Raw genomic sequence first — 24,006 nt, 5'->3', positions numbered from 1 at the left:
CCCAATATTTTACTCCTACTCAACTTCACCCTCCACTTTCCAGAATCTCCCTGATGTTCCTTTTAAAAAGTTGGCAAATTTGTGTTTTTGGATCAGAGCAATGACTGAAGTGGAGCAGCAGGACTGCAGGATCCACGGTTAGAAGTCACAAGCAGAAATAAACACGAGCCTGTAATCACTATATTAATTTCCAGTTATAATCACATTATATTTTGTATGGAATAAATATATTTTTACTGCGCTTGTACACTGAGGGAGAACTGCCCCTATCAAAGATGGCGGAATAACAGTTTCCGGTGACGTTGTCACCCGGCGCCGGATGTGTTAGCAGAGACTCTTCTGCGTCGCTTTGTATTGACGTCACCAGTCTTATTCCGGCTTTTTATCGGCGCAGTGTCCGAGCTGGAGGGACGGGAGCCTGCGGGGTATGTGTACAGCAGATGTGTCGTGTCTGTGTGCCAGCTACACTCAGTGCAGATAGGTCCTGCCGTGTCCACGAGGAACTTGTGCTGACATCTTTGGCTTCTTGTAGACATTAGTCTGCAGCGGTGGGTGATAACTTCCCAAATGGTGGTGTCTGGTCTCCAGGGTGGGCCACTTCAGTTAGGGTGGTCTATAGTAACCCCTCTTAAGTAAGTACACCCTCCTGTTACTCGCACTATAGTCTATGGAAATCCAAGCAGTGAGCTACTTCCTCCCTAGACCTTGTAACCTTTAAAGGGGTTTACTGTTTTGCAACACTCTGGACCCATTCATAATGTGTTATAAATGGCCACCCACCCCTTTAAGTTAAAGGGGTTGTCCAGTGTTGAGGTTCCAGTCTCCAGATCTGTGAATCCTGACAGAAGGCACGGTGCTCGCTGTCCGCATTCTCCGGTGTTGTGCCGAGAGCAGCGGCCTATGACCAAATGCATATGATTTGCATACATGTGGTCACGTGCCGACTAAACTTGTGCGGTCTCAATCAATACAAGTGAACTGGTTTAGACCGGACATGTCTAGTCGGATTGTGGCCAGAAGTATGCAAATTGAATGCTTGTGGTCACATGACCAGAATCCTGACTGTGAGGATTACCAAGTCTGCAGTCACATAGTGACTTTAGGTTTGAGCCCCAAGTCTGGACAACCCCTTTAAGGAACACCCGCTCAATTCACTGCAGTGCATATAGTTCCTGCCGGTCCGTGATTTCCTGCAGCAGCAGTGACCTCATGTGCATTCATGTGACCGCTGCATCCAATCATTGGTCTCCACCAACCACCGCTGATGCCTGTACAAATGACACCACTCCGCTCGGGGCAGTGATTGGCTGCAGTGGTTACTTGGATGTACATGACGACATCACTGAAGCGAAGTGGATGCTGCAACATGAATGTTGGCAGTGAAAATGTGATGATTATCTTGGTGGCGTCTCGGACTGACAGATCCCCACAGATTTCTATAAGCAGAGAGGTGGTGCTCTGAGCGATGTGCCCCTTTCCTTTCCATGGCTCTATGGAGTGATGGGGATCCCAGATTTTGGATTTCCAACTGTTCATTATGGGTTGTCAGACATTATTTAATGGCCGCACCTTTCATCTTTTTATGAAATAGCCGCTTAGAGGATGACGACCGCAGCCAGGCCAACGTTTGAGCCGGCCAGAGGAGGCAGAGGAAAAGGGGAAGGAGATCTCAGTCAGCTGTCCAAACAGTATTCCAGCCGAGACCTTCCGTCACACACCAAGATCAAATACAGGTACTGCACTATGTATATCGGCGTTATGCAAAGGAAATGATTCATTATGACTTTCCAGATTCCTGCTGGCTGTCAGTGAATGGAAATTAATGGCTGTTTCAAAAAAACTTATTTTGTGTTGGGTTTTTTTGTGCCATAGATCCAAAATACGCTAAAGAATAGATGACCATTTATATGTTTTGTTTTTCCATATTTCAGTGCCCTTACAATTATAAAGATTCATTGGGGGGTCCAGGTTCTGCAACCCCCACTAATATTGCCAATGCTCCCTTCCCAAAAGGTACACAGCTCGGCAAACTGGAGCTTCTGGCTGAGCGCACACATAGCGGGGTAGGGACAAAACGCAGGCTTCATAGCTTTCTGTTGAATCCCAACCCTGCTCTGTGTGCGCTCAGCCAGAAACTCCAGTTTGCTGAGCTCTGCCCCTCTTGGGAGGCGAAGGGGATGTTTGGGTGATCAATGAGGGGTCTCGGGACCCAAAAACCGCACTGATCTGCTTATAATTACAAGGAAAATTAATTATGTAAGCACAGTAGAAATGTTTAGTCACTCTTTACTTATTCTGTACGGATATACATTGGAAGTTATCAGATATTTATAATTTATCATGTGCTTTTATATTATATATACATCTAAAGGGGATGGAAAATATACCATATGTCCACAGATTTTCTTGTACACCATGCATGATGTAATTTCTGTACTTTATATTTATGGCACACCTGGAGTTATTCTTGTTCAGTGTTGTTCAGTAGTGGAAACACCCCTTTAAACATGTAATTATAACTACAGTAGGCGGGGTGGTGGCTGTGTATTCCAGCTGCCACTGGCTGCTGACCGTGCAGTCACAGATCCGTCCTGCACCGCTTCATCCATATTCCGTAACTACACTGCACTTTGGATGACTTTGTACATCCACCTGAGGGGCTAAAGATGTGATCAAGTGAGATCCAGAGAGACAATTATCGGCATTAGACAACAGTGTGGATCTGTAATTCTGCCTGTGTTCGTAGACAGACCACCCAGGATGCCCCCGAGGAGGTGAGAAGCCGTGACTTCAGGAGGGAACTGGAAGAAAGGGAACGCGTTGTTGTGAGAGAGAAGAATAGAGACCGACCGCCCAGAGGTAGAGCACTGAATTATTATATGGATATTTCTTCTTTTTTTCCTTCAGATTAAAGGGTTATTCCCAACTTTGAAAGTTATTGTCTGTCCGCAGGATAGAGGAATAACTTAAAACACCATCCTAGAAATGGTGACAGTGACAGAAGTCGGCGCTCTATTCAGTAGCTAGGGGACTGCCAGAGAAAGTCATGCGATCCACCATGTCATGCAGCTCTAGAAGGAAGGAATGGAGCGGTGGTGTGGCCATAAGGAATGAGTGGAGCGGTGCTGCGGCCCTAAGGAATGAGTGGAGCGGTGCTGCGGCCGTAAGGAATGAGTGGAGCGGTGCTGCGGCCGTAAGGAATGAGTGGAGCGGTGCTGCGGCCGTAAGGAATGAGTGGAGCGGTGCTGCGGCCGTAAGGAATGAGTGGAGCGGTGCTGCGGCCGTAAGGAATGAGTGGAGCGGTGCTGCGGCCGTAAGGAATGAGTGGAGCGGTGCTGCGGCCGTAAGGAATGAGTGGAGCGGTGCTGCGGCCGTAAGGAATGAGTGGAGCGGTGCTGCGGCCGTAAGGAATGAGTGGAGCGGTGCTGCGGCCGTAAGGAATGAGTGGAGCGGTGCTGCGGCCGTAAGGAATGAGTGGAGCGGTGCTGCGGCCGTAAGGAATGAGTGGAGCGGTGCTGCGGCCGTAAGGAATGAGTGGAGCGGTGCTGCGGCCGTAAGGAATGAGTGGAGCGGTGCTGCGGCCGTAAGGAATGAGTGGAGCGGTGCTGCGGCCGTAAGGAATGAGTGGAGCGGTGCTGCGGCCGTAAGGAATGAGTGGAGCGGTTCTGCGGCCGTAAGGAACGAGTGGAGCTGTGCTGCGGCCGTAAGGAATGAGTGGAGCGGTGCTGCGGCCGTAAGGAACGAGTGGAGCGGTGCTGCGGCCGTAAGGAACGAGTGGAGCGGTGCTGCGGCTGTAAGGAACGAGTGGAGCGGTGCTGCGGCTGTAAGGAACGAGTGGAGCGGTGCTGCGGCCGTAAGGAATGAGTGGAGCGGTGCTGCGGCCGTAAGGAATGAGTGGAGCGGTGCTGCGGCCGTAAGGAATGAATGGAGCGGTGCTGCGGCCGTAAGGAATGAGTGGAGCTGTGCTGCGGCCGTAAGGAATGAGTAGAGCGGTGCTGCGGCCGTAAGGAATGAGTGGAGCTGTGCTGCGGCCGTAAGGAACGAGTGGAGCTGTGCTGCGGCCGTAAGGAACGAGTGGAGCGGTGCTGCGGCCGTAAGGAACGAGTGGAGCGGTGCTGCGGCCGTAAGGAACGAGTGGAGCGGTGCTGCGGCCGTAAGGAACGAGTGGAGCGGTGCTGCGGCCGTAAGGAACGAGTGGAGCGGTGCTGCGGCCGTAAGGAACGAGTGGAGCGGTGCTGCGGCCGTAAGGAACGAGTGGAGCGGTGCTGCGGCCGTAAGGAACGAGTGGAGCGGTGCTGCGGCCGTAAGGAACGAGTGGAGCGGTGCTGCGGCCGTAAGGAACGAGTGGAGCGGTGCTGCGGCCGTAAGGAATGAGTGGAGCGGTGCTGCGGCCGTAAGGAATGAGTGGAGCGGTGCTGCTGCTGTAAGGAATGAGTGGAGCGGTGCTGCGGCTGTAAGGAATGAGTGGAGCGGTGCTGCGGCTGTAAGGAATGAGTGGAGCGGTGCTGCGGCTGTAAGGAATGAGTGGAGCGGTGCTGCGGCTGTAAGGAATGAGTGGAGCGGTGCTGCGGCTGTAAGGAATGAGTGGAGCGGTGCTGCGGCTGTAAGGAATGAGTGGAGCGGTGCTGCGGCTGTAAGGAATGAGTGGAGCGGTGCTGCGGCTGTAAGGAATGAGTGGAGCGGTGCTGCGGCTGTAAGGAATGAGTGGAGCGGTGCTGCGGCTGTAAGGAATGAGTGGAGCGGTGCTGCGGCTGTAAGGAATGAGTGGAGCGGTGCTGCAGCTGTAAAGAATGAGTGGAGCGGTGCTGCGGCGTAGCCTTATAGGAAGGTGATACCTTTCATTGTTGGGAATAATCTTTTAGGACAAGTCACAACTTCCTAATGACCCTTGTGATCCTGCGTCACTGAGCAATGATCCTTTTGGGGGACGGCACAGTCGCCATCTCTTGTCTTCTAGACCAGGTTCCCCTTGAGCGGTATGTCAGACACGTATGCACCTACATGCCTCATGAATCCCGGTGGGGGTGCAGTATTTGCATTACTATTAACAGTAGCGAGTACAAATAAATAAAGCTCATTATTTGTGGACGATCTTCATGTTGAAACCTTGTGTTGTGTAATTATCACACAGGAGCTCCGCTTGGTGGCATTGAATAGTGTACAGTACGGTCATGTAATGGTGCCGGGCTCCTGGCAATACGTTCGGATTTCTGTGTGATCGGCACTTGACCAAGGTTTTCATCCACTGGGGTTTAGTAAACAGGGTTTTGATTCACTGACCACAAACAAAAATCTTCCAAACTGGAAAAAAAAACATTCATTTTGTAATACGCTTAAAATAAAAAAAAAAATTAGCGCATGTCGCTAAAAAAAAGGAGGCAAGTTTATTGAATAACCGGATCAGACAGAAATTTAAAACTTATTTTAGAAGGAAAAAAACTGTAATGTGCATGCATGGGTTAAAATTAAAGGGATTGTCCCACTGGTAAAATATCAAATAAAACAAATGGAATCCCTTCTGATAATTACTGTTGTGATATTGATGCTGCACACTTGTGGCGCCCCCTGCTGTTCTTTTGAGTTTTTCCATGATCGTCCACCTCAAGTAGCCAGTGCTGGTGCTAAGACGTCACTTCTAGTTCTCTGATCGCTATTGGCTGCCTGCAGAATTACTTCACCTATCTGGGTACAAGAGGATGAGTGTGATAGGATGGATCCACTGAGCATGTGCGACCACCAGCACTGAACACGTCAGGTGGACGTTCTGAGAATGATCTAAACAGCAGGAGGGGCCATCACAAGCGCCTGAGATAACCGAGAAATGTAACATTAATTTCTAGAATGATCCCTTTAATAATCTTGTAATTCTTCATTGTTTCTGTCATGTATTTTAATCTTATCCCTTTTTTTCTCTCCTTTTAGAGCACACGTCATCTGTATCCAAGAAGCCTCGTCTAGATCAGATCCCAGCAGCCAATCTAGACGCAGATGATCCGCTGACTGATGTACGTATGTCTGTTTTCCACTCTTTACTTTTAGTGATTGACCGATCAAGGAAGAATCATGGATTTCCGGAGCCATTAGCGGACCTCATTGTGTCCCTACGGCGTCTCTTCAGAGAGAAAGAGGTTGAAGCGGCGCCCATATAGGATCCATCCACATGATGAGTCGCCAATATCAGATCAGTGGGGGTCCAACACCCGGCACCCACGTGTACAAAGTGTAACACCGCTGTCGGGCACCATTCAATCATTGACCGGTGATTAAAAAAAAAAAAAATCCGGCAGCAGTGACTGGAGCCAGCTCCGATCGCTGCTGTTTAACCCTTTAATCGCTGTTCTTCTGCCGAGCGGCATTTCAGTGGAGCCATTGTGTCCCGCAATGGTTCCGGTGTGCCGATATTGTGCGTCACATCATCCCGGAGCTGCAATGGAAGATGGAGCCACACGTCACAGCCATTAGACATTTCTTCTATACACTAGAGTAATGAAGAACAAATATGCGGATCCATGCTGTCCAACTCCACTAAAAGATTAATAATAAGAAAACAAAATAAAATAATTTAAAAACTATAGTAATCATTTCTCTTTTCACAGTTGATAAAGAAATAATAAAATTAGAATAAAATTAGAAAAAAATCATATTTGGTATCCTCTGTAAAAGGTAATATGAAAGTAATTAACGAGTCTGGTAAATGGCGTAACGAGAAGAAGAACTGAATAGCTTTTATTTGGTTTCTCTACATCCCTCAACAAAACAATAAGAACATAAGCACCCCAAGATGTTAATTAATGACATTGTGTTGTGTTTTTTTTGTTTTTTTTTTGTTTTGTTTTTTTACATTTCACCCTCCCACATGGAATTTTCATCCAGTTTTTCAGTACATTATACAGTAAAATGAATGTTGTCGTTCAGAACTGCATCTCGTCCTTCAAATAAACCCCAATATGGCCGTGTTGATGGAAAAAAGAAAAAAAAAAAAAGATGTCTGTTAGGGGGAAGAAAAAAACTTGGAGAAACTAAAAATTTCTTAGTTGGGAAGGAGATAATATTGGTGCCCCCGCCCCCTGCTGCTGGGTCTCCAGTATTGCTTGATAGCTACGTGCGTAAAGATGAATTTTTATGAACAGATTATATAGAAGTGAGGGGTGGGATGAAATCCTGGTGACTTTGGATTAATCAGCAATTGTTGTGATTCCTTATGTCCCTGCAGATTTATTACACGGACTAGGGGGGTCCTGCAGGCACTGGGGTGGGAGACGGGGAGGCCCACAGGACACGCGCTATGGCTCCTGGAAGACTCAATGAATGGAGATGATCTTGGAGGATTCATTCTTTTGTTGTTTCTTTTTTTTCTCTTTAGGAAGATGAAGACGATGACGACTCAGATGAAGACAGTGATGATGACACCGCAGCCCTCCTGGCAGAATTGGAGAAGATTAAGAAGGAGCGGGCCGAGGAGCAGGCCCGGAAGGTGAGCGGTATTAAGAAACACATTCTGCTCCCTTTCCAATCGTTCTTGTGTTTGTAAGAGATCTCAATAGTGTGATTTCCATAGCCCTGTGATGGCGTTAGTAGTCATTTGCCGCTGCGATAGTTGGTCTCATTCACTTGTAAAAAGGAAGAAACATTATTGACTAGAAAATCAGATTAAAGAGGCGGCCTCATCATTTGTTGTCAGGAGCGCACCCGCTTCTTGCTTGCTAAGGGCTGCACGCTTCAGATTGGCAGTTTGGACATTTGTTATGGTTGCGCCCTGACCCAATCTGTGCGCTTTTGGGGCAGTTTTTTTCCTCTGTTGCATCTGAGAAATTCAGCAATCCGACCAGCTCCAGAGCAGAAAAAAGAGCTTGTAAGTGCTGCACTGCTCGGTGAAAAGACCGGCCACCTCTCTTGGCAATGAGCCGTAAATCATAAAATAAAAAAAATATCTTCATGCTTGAGAATAGAGAGGAATTTTTTTTTCATAACAAGTAAATTTGCACTTTGTGATTTTGCTCACTTAATGTAAAAAAAATTAAAAAAAATCATTTATTGTATAGATTGTAATAAAATAGCAATATTTGCCATTTATGTGCTTACAAGCTTGGTTAGCTTGGAACTGGGCACCTTTTTGAGTCAGGTCATTATGTTTAGTATCATGTATTACGGGTAGATCAGCTAAAATGAGACATTGATGATTTTAAGTGAATATTTCAATGTTTACTAAAGCCCTTCATGGCTTTACTGTTTACCGCAGATCATCAGCGTTACTGTGTAGACTGTGACAGAGTCAGCAGAGTAATCTAATGATCATTAGAGGCCAAGGTATTTAATAACAGATGACGGGTTTATTGAACGGCTGGAGGCCCAAATAATAACACTGTGCACAGACCAGCCAGCTTCATAGCAAAGAAGTGCTGCTCTCCTTGCCTAGAAGCCACTGCTGAGAGACTGCAGAAGTGGCCGGTAACCAAGACAATGAAGAGTAAAATTAAAAATGCCTCCATTTTCGAGAACGGAGAGGATTTTTACTAACGAATTGCTAAGTGTCTTTTATACAAACACCTTGCAAATTTAACTTTAAAGCTGCAAGTATCCGTCATATGTGGTGCATGCATGTCCTTCACCCGGATGGTCTAATAATGAACTTCAGGCTTTGTCTCTATTTAATTAAAGTGTAATATGGAAATGATGTAAGATGCAGATAAGACGACTGTAGGCAGTCTGCGCCACATGTGCAATCACGTACTGTGTGCACATAGGGAAGCGCTTTTCATGTATATGCCAAATGCATCCATAGATTTTACTAGGTGTCGGCAGCGTCCTTTTGGCACAGGCTTGGGTTACAGCGTTATTTCTCTTCTCCACTAAAGGTGTAAGCACGCAGTTTTTAATTAAAATAGCTTTTTTTTCTGCTGTTTTTTTCCCACCAGAGTGCAGTGTTTAATCTAAAGTATATCACTAATGAAAGACAAGGAAAAAACAAAGGCTGAGTATACTCACTCAGGAGTTTAAGGGTTATTCTCAAGTAGTCTCTTGAGCAGCTCACAGCTCTGCAGTCTCCCCACTTCCTGGTTTCTGGGGGTGCAGACATTGCTCCTCTTTGAGTGACCGTTCTAGTGAGCTGTAGAATTCGTAGAACTATAAGGCTATATTCACACTTAGCGGTTTTTACCGCGGAACCGCCGCGATTTTGATGCTGCGGGTCCGCAGCAGTTTCCATAGCGTTTACAGTAACATGTAACATGGTTGTAGATGACGAGGAAAAAGCTAACATATTAAACACCTTCTTCTCCACGGTATTCACGGTGGAAAATGAAATGCTAGGTGAAATCCCAAGAAACAATGAAAACCCTATATTAAGGGTCACCAATCTAACCCAAGAAGAGGTGCGAAACCGGCTAAATAAGATTAAAATAGATAAATCTCCGGGTCCGGATGGCATACACCCACGAGTACTAAGACAACTAAGTAATGTAATAGATAAACCATTATTTCTTATTTTTAGGGACTCTATAGCGACAGGGTCTGTTCCGCAGGATTGACGCATAGCAAATGTGGTGCCAATATTCAAAAAGGGCTCTAAAAGTGAACCTGGAAATTATAGGCCAGTAAGTCTAACCTCTATTGTTGGTAAAATATTTGAAGGGTTTCTGAGGGATGTTATTCTGGATTATCTCAATGAGAATAACTGTTTAACTCCATATCAGCATGGGTTTATGAGAAATCGCTCCTGTCAAACCAATCTAATCAGTTTTTATGAAGAGGTAAGCTATAGACTGGACCACGGTGAGTCATTGGACGTGGTATATCTCGATTTTTCCAAAGCGTTTGATACCGTGCCGCACAAGAGGTTGGTACACAAAATGAGAATGCTTGGTCTGGGGGAAAATGTGTGTAAATGGGTTAGTAACTGGCTAAGTGATAGAAAGCAGAGGGTGGTTATAAATGGTATAGTCTCTAACTGGGTCGCTGTGACCAGTGGGGTACCGCAGGGGTCAGTATTGGGACCTGTTCTCTTCAACATATTCATTAATGATCTAGTAGAAGGTTTACACAGTAAAATATCGATATTTGCAGATGATACAAAACTATGTAAAGCAGTTAATACAAGAGAAGATAGTATTCTGCTACAGATGGATCTGGATAAGTTGGAAACTTGGGCTGAAAGGTGGCAGATGAGGTTTAACAATGATAAATGTAAGGTTATACACATGGGAAGAAGGAATCAATATCACCATTACACACTGAACGGGAAACCACTGGGTAAATCTGACAGGGAGAAGGACTTGGGGATCCTAGTTAATGATAAACTTACCTGGAGCAGCCAGTGCCAGGCAGCAGCTGCCAAGGCAAACAGGATCATGGGGTGCATTAAAAGAGGTCTGGATACACATGATGAGAGCATTATACTGCCTCTGTACAAATCCCTAGTTAGACCGCACATGGAGTACTGTGTCCAGTTTTGGGCACCGGTGCTCAGGAAGGATATAATGGAACTAGAGAGAGTACAAAGGAGAGCAACAAAATTAATAAAGGGGATGGGAGAACTACAATACCCAGATAGATTAGCGAAATTAGGATTATTTAGTCTAGAAAAAAGACGACTGAGGGGCGATCTAATAACCATGTATAAGTATATAAGGGGACAATACAAATATCTCGCTGAGGATCTGTTTATACCAAGGAAGGTGACGGGCACAAGGGGGCATTCTTTGCGTCTGGAGGAGAGAAGGTTTTTCCACCAACATAGAAGAGGATTCTTTACTGTTAGGGCAGTGAGAATCTGGAATTGCTTGCCTGAGGAGGTGGTGATGGCGAACTCAGTCGAGGGGTTCAAGAGAGGCCTGGATGTCTTCCTGGAGCAGAACAATATTGTATCATACAATTATTAGGTTCTGTAGAAGGACGTAGATCTGGGGATTTATTATGATGGAATATAGGCTGAACTGGATGGACAAATGTCTTTTTTCGGCCTTACTAACTATGTTACTATGTTACTATGTAAACCCTATGGAAACCGCAAACCGCTGTGCACATGCTGCGGGAAAAACCGCGCGGGAACGCAGCGGTTTACAACCCGCAGCATGTCACTTTTGTGCAGAATCGCTGCGATTCTGCACCCATAGGAATACATTGAACCGCTTACTTCCCGCATGGGGCTGTGCCCACGTTGCGGGAAGTAAGCGGATAATGTGCGGGTGGTACCCGGGGTGGAGGAGAGGAGACTCTCCTCCAGGCCCTGGGAACCATATTTGGGGTTAAAAAATAAAAAATCTGGTTATACTCACCCTCTGATGTCCGGAGCTCCTGGGCGCTGCACGCGGCCGTCCGGTCAGAGTTGCTGTGCGACCAGGACCTGCGGTGACGTCGCGGTCACATGACCGTGACGTCACGAAGGGTCCTTCTCGCACAGCATCTTTGGAACCGGACCACCGGGTGCAGCGCCCAGGAGATCCGGACATCAGAGGGTGAGTATAACCAATTTTTATTATTTTTAACATTACTATTGATGCTGCATATTGCTGCATATGAAGACACAAAAGAGAATAGTAAAACCTTGGTTTTACTATTCTCTTTTGTGTCTTCAGGTTTCTTGGTGGTGTGTGAACATGTTCTTACAGACTTGTTCACTGTGCAAGTAGCCCATGTGTTCCTGTTTCCATAATTGTTCTCTTGTGTCTACAAGACTGGGGAGTTCCACCACTCCTCTTGGGCTATCTGCACAAAAGCTGTTCTACCCTGTATGCACACATGGATTTTTCCTCTCTGAACCCTGTTCACACAGGTTATATACAGATGATCAGGTTTTTAAATACATCAGATAGGGATTGCATACATTAGTTAGGACTGCTCTGATAAGGGTATACCGTGAAGATTGGTAGAGCAGCTTAGTATACATTTTTTGCAAAAAACGTATCAACCAAATACCCTGTTTTTTACATCTTTTACTAGCACTTGCGGATTACTGCAACATTTTTTCAAACTGAGTGTTTTTGGTTTTACTATTCTCTTTTGTGTCTTCAGGTTTCTTGGTGGTGTGTGAACATGATCATACAGACTTGTTCACTGTGCAGGTAGCCCATGTGTTCCTGTTTCCAATATTGCTGCATATGCAGCATCAATAGTATAGGCGGAAACCCGCAGCGGAAAACGCGGAACAAACCGCGATAAATCTGCAGGGAGAACCGCAGTTGTTTTGCTCTGCAGATTTATCAAATCCGCTGCGGGAGAACCCGCAGGGACCCGACGCAAGGTGTGAACATAGCCTAAGGCTCAGCACAAGTTCTGCTATAACACATTTGGCAATCAGTCGTTTGTTCTGTCTAGCACTTCTATCACTGTGTATGCACATAGAGATAACAGGGCATTTGAACAAGCCATGTTCGCGTGTCCTCCGGCCGCCCGCTTGTCGTCCACATGTCCTCCAGCCGCCCCCGTGTCATCCGCTTGTCCTCTGGCCACCCGCTTGTCATCCGCATGTCCTCCGGCCGCTTGTCGTTTGCATGTCCTCTGGCCGCCCGCTTGTCGTCCGCGTGTCCTCTGGCCGCCCGCTTGTCGTCCGCGTGTCCTCCGGCTGCCCGCTTGTCGTCCGCGTGTCCTCCGGCTGCCCGCTTGTCGTCCGCGTGTCTTCCGCCCGCTTGTCGTCTGCGTGTCTTCCGCCCGCTTGTCGTCCGCATGTCCTCCGGCCGCCCGCTTGTCGTCCACGTGTCCTCCGGCCGCCCCCGTGTCATCTGCTTGTCCTCTGGCCGCCCGCTTGTCGTCCGCGTGTCCTCCGGCCGCTTGTCGTCCGCGTGTCCTCTGGCCGCCCGCTTGTCGTCCGCGTGTCCTCTGGCCGCCCGCTTGTCGTCCGCGTGTCCTCTGGCCGCCCGCTTGTCGTCCGCGTGTCCTCTGGCCGCCCGCTTGTCGTCCGCGTGTCCTCCGGCCGCCCGCTTGTTGTCCACGTGTCCTCCGGCCGCCTGCGTGTCATCCGCTTGTCCTCCGGCCGCCCGCTTATTGTCCGCGTGTCCTCCGCCCGCTTGTCGTCCGCGTGTCCTCCGGCCGCCCGCGTGTCATCCGCTTGTCCTCCGGCTGCCCGCTTGTCGTCTGCATGTCCTCCGGCCGCTTGTCGTCCGCGTGTCCTGTGGCCGCCCGCTTGTCGTCCGCGTGTCCTGTGGCCGCCCGCTTGTCGTCCGCGTGTCCTGTGGCCGCCCGCTTGTCGTCCGCGTGTCCTGTGGCCGCCCGCTTGTCGTCCGCGTGTCCTGTGGCCGCCCGCTTGTCGTCCGCGTGTCCTGTGGCCGCCCGCTTGTCGTCAGTGTGTCCTCCGTCCGCTTGTTGTCCGCGTGTCCTGTGGCCGCCCGCTTGTCGTCAGTGTGTCCTCCGTCCGCTTGTCGTCCGCGTGTCCTGTGGCCGCCCGCTTGTCGTCCGCGTGTCCTGTGGCCGCCCGCTTGTCGTCCGCGTGTCCTGTGGCCGCCCGCTTGTCGTCCGCGTGTCCTGTGGCCGCCCGCTTGTCGTCCGCGTGTCCTGTGGCCGCCCGCTTGTCGTCCGCGTGTCCTGTGGCCGCCCGCTTGTCGTCCGCGTGTCCTGTGGCCGCCCGCTTGTCGTCAGTGTGTCCTCCGTCCGCTTGTTGTCCGCGTGTCCTGTGGCCGCCCGCTTGTCGTCAGTGTGTCCTCCGTCCGCTTGTCGTCCGCGTGTCCTGTGGCCGCCCGCTTGTCGTCCGCGTGTCCTGTGGCCGCCCGCTTGTCGTCCGCGTGTCCTGTGGCCGCCCACTTGTCGTCCGCGTGTCATCTGGCCGCCCGCTTGTCGTCAGTGTGTCCTCCGCCCGCTTGTTGTCCGCGTGTCCTCCGCCCGCTTGTCATCCGCGTGTCCTGTGGCCGCCCACTTGTCGTCCGCGTGTCATCTGGCCGCCCGCTTGTCGTCAGTGTGTCCTCCGCCCGCTTGTCGTCCGCGTGTCCTCCGCCCGCTTGTCGTCCGCGTGTCCTCCGCCCGCTTGTCGTCCGCGTGTCCTCCGCCCGCTTGTTGTCCGCGTGTCCTCCGGCCGCCCGCTTGTCATCAGTGTGTCCTCCGCCCGCCCCCTTGTCGTCCGCCTGCCTGGTTGTCGTCCGCGTGTCCTCCAGCAGCCTGAAGACTGATTAACATTCCTGTCGCCTGACAGCAGCAGATGGAAGCACTTTCTCATTCGCAGGTAATCTAATCTCCCAGCGTCATAGTCTGCACATTACGGATGGGACACAAGTGGATGGCACGGCAGCGGCACATAATTGGATCGGCCACCCAAGTAATCGCTGCTAATGTTCAGGGTCTCCGGTGTAACCTTGCAGGGCTGTGGCTGCGTACAAATTTTAGGTGTCGTTGATATGTAGATGATTATCTTGAAGGATTAGTCTTGTCTAGTAAAGTAGCGTATTGCGAGTAATCGGCCTCTGGGACCCTCCTCAATTCTCGACATAAAGGGCAGTTGCATCAGTTCAGCGCAGCAGTCTCTGTACTGTTTTCTTCCTGCACAGTGCTCCTAGTGGCTGGGCAGACAACTGCAACTTTCACCCATTTGCTCTAATGGGACCACCGCACTGCACTGCTGAATCAGCGCTGCTGTGCCTGAAGTTGTCGATGGCTTGACATCTGCAGGGATCCATGATCTCGACAGGAATCTGTAGTGTCCCACCTTGACGCTGCTCCCCCTGTGTCTGTTGTTGCCGCTGATTTTCCATTTAAAGGGATTGTCTTCCTTTTGTATGAGGACAGACTGCTTCGCTTGTGGGGGTTGAGGCTAAGGACCATGATCTAGTGTCACTGGGGGAAGCTCTGTGTGACTGCTCATTGCCACTGCTGGAGATGAGCTGTATTATGTGAGGACCCCCAGCCATGACCTCTGTATGCCCCAAAAAGGCATAAGGACAGGGGTTGTCGTTATGAGGCATGCTCGTTAGCACCTTCCCTCCCTAGGATGTAATGGTGCATCATAGTACAGGTGAAGGTGTTGCGTCTGCTCCACACAGGGGAGGTGCTGGCTGTGTTATACAGCCGGCACCTGCCTCCAGCAGCAGCGACCAGAGCTCTGATTGCTGCTGTTTAACGTGTTTAAATGCAGCTCACGGCGGTATTTTAGTGGCTCGGCCCTGCAGGGGTGTTAGTTCGGGTGCGTCTCATGCCTCCTGGCAATGTGATCGCAGGGAGCCGATGTGTTTCATGCCGTATTAGTGCTGCTATAAGGCCCAGTGAAAGGCCCGGCTTTATAGGAGACCATGATTTCTATATGGTTCAATAATGAGGTATTGTAAAATATAGTACAAGCAATCAAAGCACTGCGGGCTCAAGTCTGTGAAAAAGGAAAGAGATCAAGTGAAAAGTAAAGGAAAAAAAAATCATTACATTTTAATCATCCGGTCCCATCCAAAAGTGATAGTCTTCATCACCGCGTCAAAACCTGATCTATCAGAATATACATTTTTTTAACCCATATAAGTGCTGTAAAGAACTGAAAAATGGATGCTGCAGACCTGCAAACAACAAGCCCTCGTACGGCTATGTGGACGGAAAAGTAAAATGGTTATGCCTCTTGGAAGAAGGCGAGGAAAAAACGGAAGCGCCACAAATGAAAATTTTACTTTATCATTAAGGAGTTGAGTAAAGGTGGCTGCGCTGTAATACCAGACACAGCCAATGGACAATAGTGGCGCTGTTTCTGGGGGAAAAAGAGCACAGACCAGCTATAGTAATTGTAGAAGCCCCTATCGGCCAAGACTATGGAAAAGCCGCTGAAAACGCCTCATGAGTGGTCCCGAACGACAAACAGGGCTCTGCTTCTTGGGAGGACGTGATTTCGGTGTCTTGCCGCCATTAATACATTGCTCGGCTTGCCTTTATGCAGTCATTGAGTTGTAATGAGATCTCCGCCGCCATGTTTCCTTCACGGGAGCACAGATTTTGCATCAAGCCTGAAGAAAGCGTCTCCAACAATGGGGCCTGGTCCTTGTGTGGTCATGTACGGAGCCACAACCAAAGGCGACAAATCGATTCCCCATCACTGACCGTTCCGTAATGGAAAATGAAGCCTCCTTTTTGGCCTGACATTGTCTACCGCTCACAACCATCACATATGTCCTTGAAGCTTTTTACCGCTCTACTCCTAAAAGACCTGTCTGCAGCCATTTAGTGAGAGGAGAATGTTTGATCGGTGTGGCTCGTCCTCCTGGATCGCAGCTGATCAGTCCTCCTGCCGGCACAGCCTCTCTTTTCTTCTTTACACAGTCGCAGCACCATACACACCACTAGTACCTGCAGCTCTTCCAGGAGATTGTGGGTAAAATCCATGGGATAGAAATCCACCATGTGTACATGTTCCTTCTTGTGTTTTGGATACCCCCTCGACCTACATAGAATCTTCTGTAATTTGTTGCAGAAAATTTGCATCATCTGAATTCAGCCTTAGGAAATGTTTGCAGATCGGTTTCCGTTGCGAAATGTTCTCTGCAGCGCTCGGTTCCTGTTTGCTGCTCCTGTTTTACGCAGTGGATTTTTAAGGTCACAATTGCACGTGGAAAATCCACAGTAATTCTGTCACACATGACCACAACCTCACAGCTTGCTCACATGCTGCATTTTTTAGGCTTTTTCTTTTTTCCATGCAGAAAGTTAAATGCAGTTTTACAGTAGCAACAAAATGAATGACATCTCATTCACACACTGCATTTTATTTTATATATATAATGGGCAGCACGGTGGCGCAGTGGTTAGCACAGCAGCCTTGCAGCGCTGGGGTCCTGGGTTCCAATCCCACCCAGGACAACATCTGCAAAGAGTTTGTATGTTCTCTCCGTGTTTGCGTGGGTTTCCTCCGGGTTCTCCGGTTTCCTCCCACATTCCAAAGACATACTGATAGGGATTCTAGATTGTGAGCCCCATTGGGGACAGTGATGATAATGTGTGTAAAGCGCTGCGGAATATGTTAGCGCTATATAAAAATAAAGATTATTAAGATTATTATATCTATACCTGTGGTGCATTTCTAAACGTCACAGCATGGTAGTTCTATCAGTGTTTTTACTGCAGCATTTCCCGAGATAGATCAAACTCAGTTGGCACCAAAAAAAAAAGCAGAAAAAAGCCTCCATATTTCATGCAGAAAAAAGCTACACGAGAACATTAACCCTGAGCCGTATTCAAATGATGCAGTCCCAGTTTGTTTTTGTTGCGACTTTATGAAAATGTGGAAAAATATTTTTGAAAATGGTAAAATTGATGAAAACAATGCATCAAAAGAGCATCGTGTGAACACAACCTTAGGGCACATTCAAAAGCACCCGATTTGGTACAGAAATTTGAGATGACAGAACTATCAAAAATATCTGCATCAAATTTCCCATTCATGAGTTCATCGAAACTATTAGGTGTGTGCCCCTTCAACCAGACTATCGACTGGTTACGATGACAACCAGTAGAATTATGAATTCAGCTCTGGAGTACAACACAGGTTCAAGTATATAATTTATTTACAAAGTTACTGAACGTTTTTTTTTTTTTTTTTTGTACGTTTTATCTACACTATAAATGTGGTGCTTGTATGTGAATGATTTTTAGGCCATGTTCACATGGTGCCAAAAATTTTATTGGTCACAAATCCTGTAAGCCAGGGGTGGGGAACCTCAGGCCCCACGGCAATTTACGGCCCTCGACGACCTTTTATCAGGCCCCCGAGCAGATTCTCAGGGACCTCATTCTTGGGCAGGAAGCTGTATTTTGATTACAACCAGCTCATTAGTTTCTTCTTGGTCTGTTAGCACACACACACAGTGTTCATTACTGAACACTGAAGGGCATGCAATGAAAGATTACGTCCTGACACCAGTGCTAGAGTCAGGATGTACTTTGCGGGCGGAGCTTGTGCGGCCCCCGAAGGATGGTATAAATATCCAAATGGCCTTTGGCAGAAAAAAGGATTCCCCACCCCTGCTGTAGGCCATAGTGCTGTTTGTGTAAGATGCTCGCCATAGTCAGACATGTCGTAGTGTTAGTTGTGTCAGATGCACACCATAGTCATAGACCCGCCATTGTGCTGGTTGTGTAGGACACACGCTATAGTCATAGACACGCCATTGTGCTGGTTGTGTAGGACGTACGCTATAGTCATAGACCCGCCATAGTGCTGGTTGTGTAGGACGCACGCCATAGTCATAGACCCGCCATAGTGCTGGTTGTGTAGGACGCCCGCCATAGTGCTGGTTGTGTAGGACGCACGCCATAGTCATAGACCCGCCATAGTGCTGGTTGTGTAGGACGTACGCTATAGTCATAGACCCGCCATAGTGCTGGTTGTGTAGGACGTACGCTATAGTCATAGACACGCCATAGTGCTGGTTGTGTAGGACGTGCGCCATAGTCATAGACCCGCCATAGTGCTGGTTGTGTAGGACGTACGCTATAGTCATAGACCTGCCATAGTGCTGGTTGTGTAGGACGTACGCTATAGTCATAGACACGCCATAGTGCTGGTTGTGTAGAACGTACGCCGTAGTCATAGACACGCCATAGTGCTGGTTGTGTAGGACGTACGCCGTAGTCATAGACACGCCATAGTGCTGGTTGTGTAGGACGTACGCCGTAGTCATAGACCCGCCATAGTGCTGGTTGTCGCACGCCATAGTCATAGACCCGCCATAGTGCTGGTTGTCGCACGCCATAGTCATAGACCCGCCATAGTGCTGGTTGTCGCACGCCGTAGTCATAGACACGCCATAGTGCTGGTTGTGTAGGACGTACGCTATAGTCATAGACCTGCCATAGTGCTGGTTGTGTAGGACGTACGCTATAGTCATAGACACGCCATAGTGCTGGTTGTGTAGGACGTACGCCGTAGTCATAGACCCGCCATAGTGCTGGTTGTCGCACGCCATAGTCATAGACACGCCATAGTGCTGGTTGTGTAGGACGTACGCTATAGTCATAGACCTGCCATAGTGCTGGTTGTGTAGGACGTACGCTATAGTCATAGACACGCCATAGTGCTGGTTGTGTAGGACGTACGCCGTAGTCATAGACCCGCCATAGTGCTGGTTGTCGCACGCCATAGTCATAGACCCGCCATAGTGCTGGTTGTCGCACGCCGTAGTCATAGACACGCCATAGTGCTGGTTGTGTAGGACGTACGCTATAGTCATAGACACGCCATAGTGCTGGTTGTGTAGGACGTACGCCGTAGTCATAGACCCGCCATAGTGCTGGTTGTCGCACGCCATAGTCATAGACCCGCCATAGTGCTGGTTGTCGCACGCCATAGTCATAGACCCGCCATAGTGCTGGTTGTCGCACGCCGTAGTCATAGACACGCCATAGTGCTGGTTGTGTAGGACGTACGCTATAGTCATAGACCTGCCATAGTGCTGGTTGTGTAGGACGTACGCCGTAGTCATAGACACGCCATAGTGCTGGTTGTGTAGGACGTACGCCGTAGTCATAGACACGCCATAGTGCTGGTTGTGTAGGACGTACGCCGTAGTCATAGACACGCCATAGTGCTGGTTGTGTAGGACGTACGCCGTAGTCATAGACCCGCCATAGTGCTGGTTGTGTAGGACACACGCTATAGTCATAGACCCGCCATAGTGCTGGTTGTCGCACGCCATAGTCATAGACCCGCCATAGTGCTGGTTGTCGCACGCCATAGTCATAGACCCGCCATAGTGCTGGTTGTCGCACGCCGTAGTCATAGACACGCCATAGTGCTGGTTGTGTAGGACGTACGCCATAGTCATAGACCCGCCATAGTGCTGGTTGTGTAGGACGTACGCCGTAGTCATAGACACGCCATAGTGCTGGTTGTGTAGGACACGCTTGTGAATATGGAATATATATATTTTGTTTTATTTTAACTTTTTTTTTTTTCAGTAAGTTAATAGTCTGGCTTCTGAAGTTAAATGCCAATTTGTATTAATTGTAACCTCAGTGTGGCGCGTTAAAATAGCAGATAAAATAGATCCAGTCCGGATATTCTCTAATCTGTATAATCCAATCTTTACAACCTGAAGGTGAACCCTAATACATATATGTTTAATAAAAGGAACTAGAGCAGAAAGCGGAAGAGGAGCGAATCCGAATGGAGAACATTTTAAGCGGCAACCCCCTGCTGAACCTCGCGGCTCCCGCTGTGTCTCTAGCAAGTTTTAAGGTGAAACGGAGGTAAGTTTTATAATCAGGATTCACAAAATATGATCTTAAATTATCCCAGAACTATCACTTATCCCCTGAATAGAAAAATGCGTGATCATTGATGGGGGGTCTAGCTACGGAGACCCCTCACTGATGCTGAGAATAGTAGTGAGCATGTGCGACCAACACTTTTATTGACGGTGGTCACATGCTCCATTTAAACAGGGGTTGTTTTTGGTCCACCTGACTTAGGATCAATAATCTTTTTTCCTGTTCTGTGAACAGACTTTTTATATGGGTTTTACCCTTTAAAGAACCAAAGTAAGTACACCGGTTTCTGCTGTAGCCTGAGCACTAGTGACCGCTCCATGATTTGGCTGCATGGTGTAGGGTTTTTATGATGGAGAGTGCTGTTCTTCAGGATTTATGTCTGTGAATGGAGGTCCAGGACTGCTAAGCGTGTATTGTTTCCAATCATTGTCTTTTAATTAGTTGTCGTATTCTTTTTGTAGAAGGGAACACATTACATAATTGTCACCCTGAACCATCCCAGTACACTTTGCATGTAGTTCCTACATGCTAGTGTATCGTTAAACTGCGCCTGTGCCCTGCAGGTGACATTTGGACACGGTTCACCCCATTGATCAAACCCTATGGGTGTGATTAGAGGCCCTGATCCTTGACTCTTCCTGAATGTAGCCCTTGAATGGAAGTAGGAAATTAGCGTTACACTGAAACTTAAGAAATACTTCTAAATAATTTACTATGGGTTGTTTATGGAGCCAAAATTATATGATGGGTTACCTTTTAAAGCCTGTTTTCAGGACTCGTGTATATACGGGCAGTATATGATAAATGGGGAAACACTATTTTGGCATATATAATTTTCTTTGTGTTTTCTTATACAAATGCTAGCTATGGTTAAGAACAGAGACGCATATGAGTCCTTCTTTTGTCCACCCACTCAGAGTGGGAGCATCAGAGTCCATCATTTCCCTGCTCACTTACGGAGAGGCAGCCTGTGAGTCCTTTTCCCATCCATTCAGACAGAGCCTTTGAGTCCTTTTTACCTGCTTTCTCAAAAGGAAGCCTATGTGTCCTTCTTTTTCCCAGCTCACTCAAAGGGAGTCCGTGAGTCCATCATTTCCCTGCTCACTTAGAGAAGGCGCCTGTGAGTCCGTCTTTCCCCCACCCCCTTCAGAGGCAGGTAATGTGTGCCTGTCCTTCTTTTGCCTGCCTCCTCAGGAGCCTGTGTGTTTTTCTTTACCCCACCCCCTTAGAGGGAGCCTGTGTGTCCTTCTCCCTTTCCCGCTCAGAGGGAGCCTGTGTTTTTCTTTTCCCCGTCCCTCAGAGGGAGCCTGTGTCCTTCTTTTCCATGTCTCTCAGAGGGAGCCTGTGTGTCCTTCTTTACCCCGCCCCCTCAGAGGGAGCCTGTGTGTCCTTCTTTACCCTGCCCCTCAGAGGGAGCCTGTGTGTCCTCCTTTACCCCGCCCCCTCAGAGGGAGCCTGTGTGTCCTCCTTTACCCTGCCCCCTCAGAGGGAGCCTGTGTGTCCTTCTTTTCCACGTCCTTCAGAGGGAGCCTGTGTGTCCTTCTTTACCCTGCCCCCTCAGAGGGAGCCTGTGTGTCCTTCTGTTCCATGTCTCTCAGAGGGAGCCTGTGTGTCCTTCTTTACCCTGCCCCCTCAGAGGGAGCCTGTGTCCTTCTTTTCCACGTCCCTCAGAGGGAACCTGTGTGTCCTTCTTTTCCATGTTTCTCAGAGGGAGCCTGTGTGTCCTTCTTTACCCCGCCCCCTCAGAGGGAGCCTGTGTGTCCTTCTTTACCCCGCCCCCTCAGAGGGAACCTGTGTGTCCTATTTTACCCTGCCCCTAGAAGGGAGCCTGTGTGTCCTCCTTTACCCTGCCCCCTCAGAGGGAGCCTGTGTGTCCTTCTTTACCCCGCCCCCTCAGAGGGAGCCTGTGTGTCCTTCTTTACCCCGCCCCCTCAGAGGGAGCCTGTGTGTCCTTCTTTACCCCGCCCCCTCAGAGGGAGCCTGTGTGTCCTTCTTTACCCTGCCCCCTAAAAGGGAGCCTGTGTGTCCTTCTTTACCCTGCCCCCTCAGAGGGAACTTGTGTGTCCTTCTTTACGCTGTCCCTCAGAGGGAGCCTGTGTCCTTCTTTACCCCGCCCCCTCAGAGGGAGCCTGTGTGTCCTTCTTTACCCTGCCCCCTCAGAGGGAGCCTGTGTCCTTCTTTACCCCGCCCCCTCAGAGGGAGCCTGTGTGTCCTTCTTTACCCCGCCCCCTCAGAGGGAGCCTGTGTGTCCTATTTTACCCTGCCCCTAAAAGGGAGCCTGTGTCCTCCTTTACCCTGCCCCCTCAGAGGGAGCCTGTGTGTCCTTCTTTACCCCGCCCCCTCAGAGGGAGCCTGTGTGTCCTTCTTTACCCCGCCCCCTCAGAGGGAGCCTGTGTGTCCTTCTTTACCCCGCCCCCTCAGAGGGAGCCTGTGTGTCCTTCTTTACCCTGCCCCCTAAAAGGGAGCCTGTGTGTCCTTCTTTACCCTGCCCCCTCAGAGGGAACTTGTGTGTCCTTCTTTACGCTGTCCCTCAGAGGGAGCCTGTGTCCTTCTTTACCCCGCCCCCTCAGAGGGAACTTGTGTGTCCTTCTTTACGCTGTCCCTCAGAGGGAGCCTGTGTCCTTCTTTACCCTGCCCCCTCAGAGGGAACCTGTGAGTCCTTCTTTTCTCTGTTCACTCAGAGCTGGAGTCTGTGAATCTATCATTTCTTAGAGAAAGAGTCTTTGAGTCCTTCTTTTTCCTGCCCACTCGGAGAGGACACCTGTGAGTCCTTCTTTTTCCTGCCCACTCGGAGAGGACACCTGTGAGTCCTTCTTTTTCCTGCCCACTCGGAGAGGACACCTATGAGTCATTCTTTTCCCTGCCCACTCGGAGAGGACACCTGTGAGTCCTTTTTCCTGCTCCTCCTCAAACAGTAAACCCCTGACTCTTCCTTTTTCCCTGCCCACTTATAGAAAGTGCCTGTGAGTTTTGCATCCCCTAATGGGGAAAAATGGACTTCAAAAGCTTTTCCTCTTAAGTATGTGGAGGAAGCAGGGCTTGGAAGATGTTGCTATTGCTGGGCAGGACTGGCATGTATTCTCTATAGTTGGGCTAAAGATGACAGAATCCTTCTATAATATTGACTTATTTTGGACTGACCGGACTTGTGTCTTTCCTCTCAGGTGGGACGACGATGTTGTGTTCAAAAACTGCGCCAAAGGAGTGGACGAGATGAAGAAGGAGAAGAGATTCGTCAATGACACACTGCGCTCCGAGTTCCACAAGAAATTCATGGAGAAGTATATAAAGTAGTACAGTTTTATGTGCTCCAGCAGACGACCAGGAGGTTTCCTTCTATGCCGGCGAATACGGACGTCACTTATTCTTCACATCGCCAGTATCTTGTGATGGGAACGTTTGGGGGAACTCGTCGTGTGTCGCCCCGTCTTGTACCTGCATGTTCTATGTGAATAAAAGGCTTGTTGTTTTTTTTCTTTAATTCTTCTCTGTGGATCTCCCATACCCTGGATGTGTTATATTAAACCAATGCTACTGTCGTTGTTTAGTGTCTATGATACGTGCCAGCCCCGTGCTGCCCCATCAGTGCCCTCTGTGTGATGGGTCTAGTTGCCATGCACAGAGCAGGAGAGCTGTGATCCTGCATCTTTGGCCTCTATTATGGGAGGATTGTGACAGGTCTTGTTAAAAAAAATAGTATTATAACAGTGCGTATGTGTATACAGTGACATTTCTCTAAAATCGGAAATTCTGGAATATCAAACGTAAGATTAAAGGGCTCTGCTCAGGGTCATTTTACTAATCCATGTAGTAAATAAAGATTTCCAAAATTTAGGAAAGTTTGCTACA

The 24,006-nt window shown here is 48.8% G+C and overlaps 1 protein-coding gene across 1 annotated transcript; it reads left to right on the top strand.

Annotated features, from left to right (window-relative positions):
• The first annotated feature begins 336 nt into the window (after positions 1–336).
• CWC15 (CWC15 spliceosome associated protein homolog) lies at positions 337–23,638 on the top strand. The gene is made up of 7 exons (XM_069759174.1): positions 337–425; positions 1,592–1,733; positions 2,747–2,859; positions 5,923–6,005; positions 7,364–7,474; positions 20,018–20,136; positions 23,322–23,638. Exons 2-7 carry the CDS (start codon positions 1,603–1,605, stop codon positions 23,449–23,451), a joined length of 687 nt encoding a protein of 228 aa, XP_069615275.1. The 5' UTR covers positions 337–425; positions 1,592–1,602; the 3' UTR covers positions 23,452–23,638.
• The last annotated feature ends 368 nt before the right edge of the window (positions 23,639–24,006 follow it).

Source organism: Ranitomeya imitator, chromosome 3 (genome assembly GCF_032444005.1).
Source record: "Ranitomeya imitator isolate aRanImi1 chromosome 3, aRanImi1.pri, whole genome shotgun sequence".
NCBI classification, from domain to species: Eukaryota; Metazoa; Chordata; class Amphibia; order Anura; family Dendrobatidae; genus Ranitomeya; species Ranitomeya imitator.
The sequence above is the reverse complement of the archived record's forward strand: the minus strand, read 5'-3'. Positions and strand labels throughout refer to the sequence as shown.

Excerpts from the sequence above, each read along its gene's own strand:
- CWC15 (XM_069759174.1), top strand. The coding sequence starts at position 1,603 with ATGACGACCGCAGCCAGGCCAACGTTTGAGCCGGCCAGAGGAGGCAGA. Across the intron at positions 1,734-2,746 it reads CACACCAAGATCAAATACAG|ACAGACCACCCAGGATGCCC; the intron begins GTACTGCACTAT and ends CTGTGTTCGTAG. Across the intron at positions 20,137-23,321 it reads AGTTTTAAGGTGAAACGGAG|GTGGGACGACGATGTTGTGT; the intron begins GTAAGTTTTATA and ends CTTTCCTCTCAG.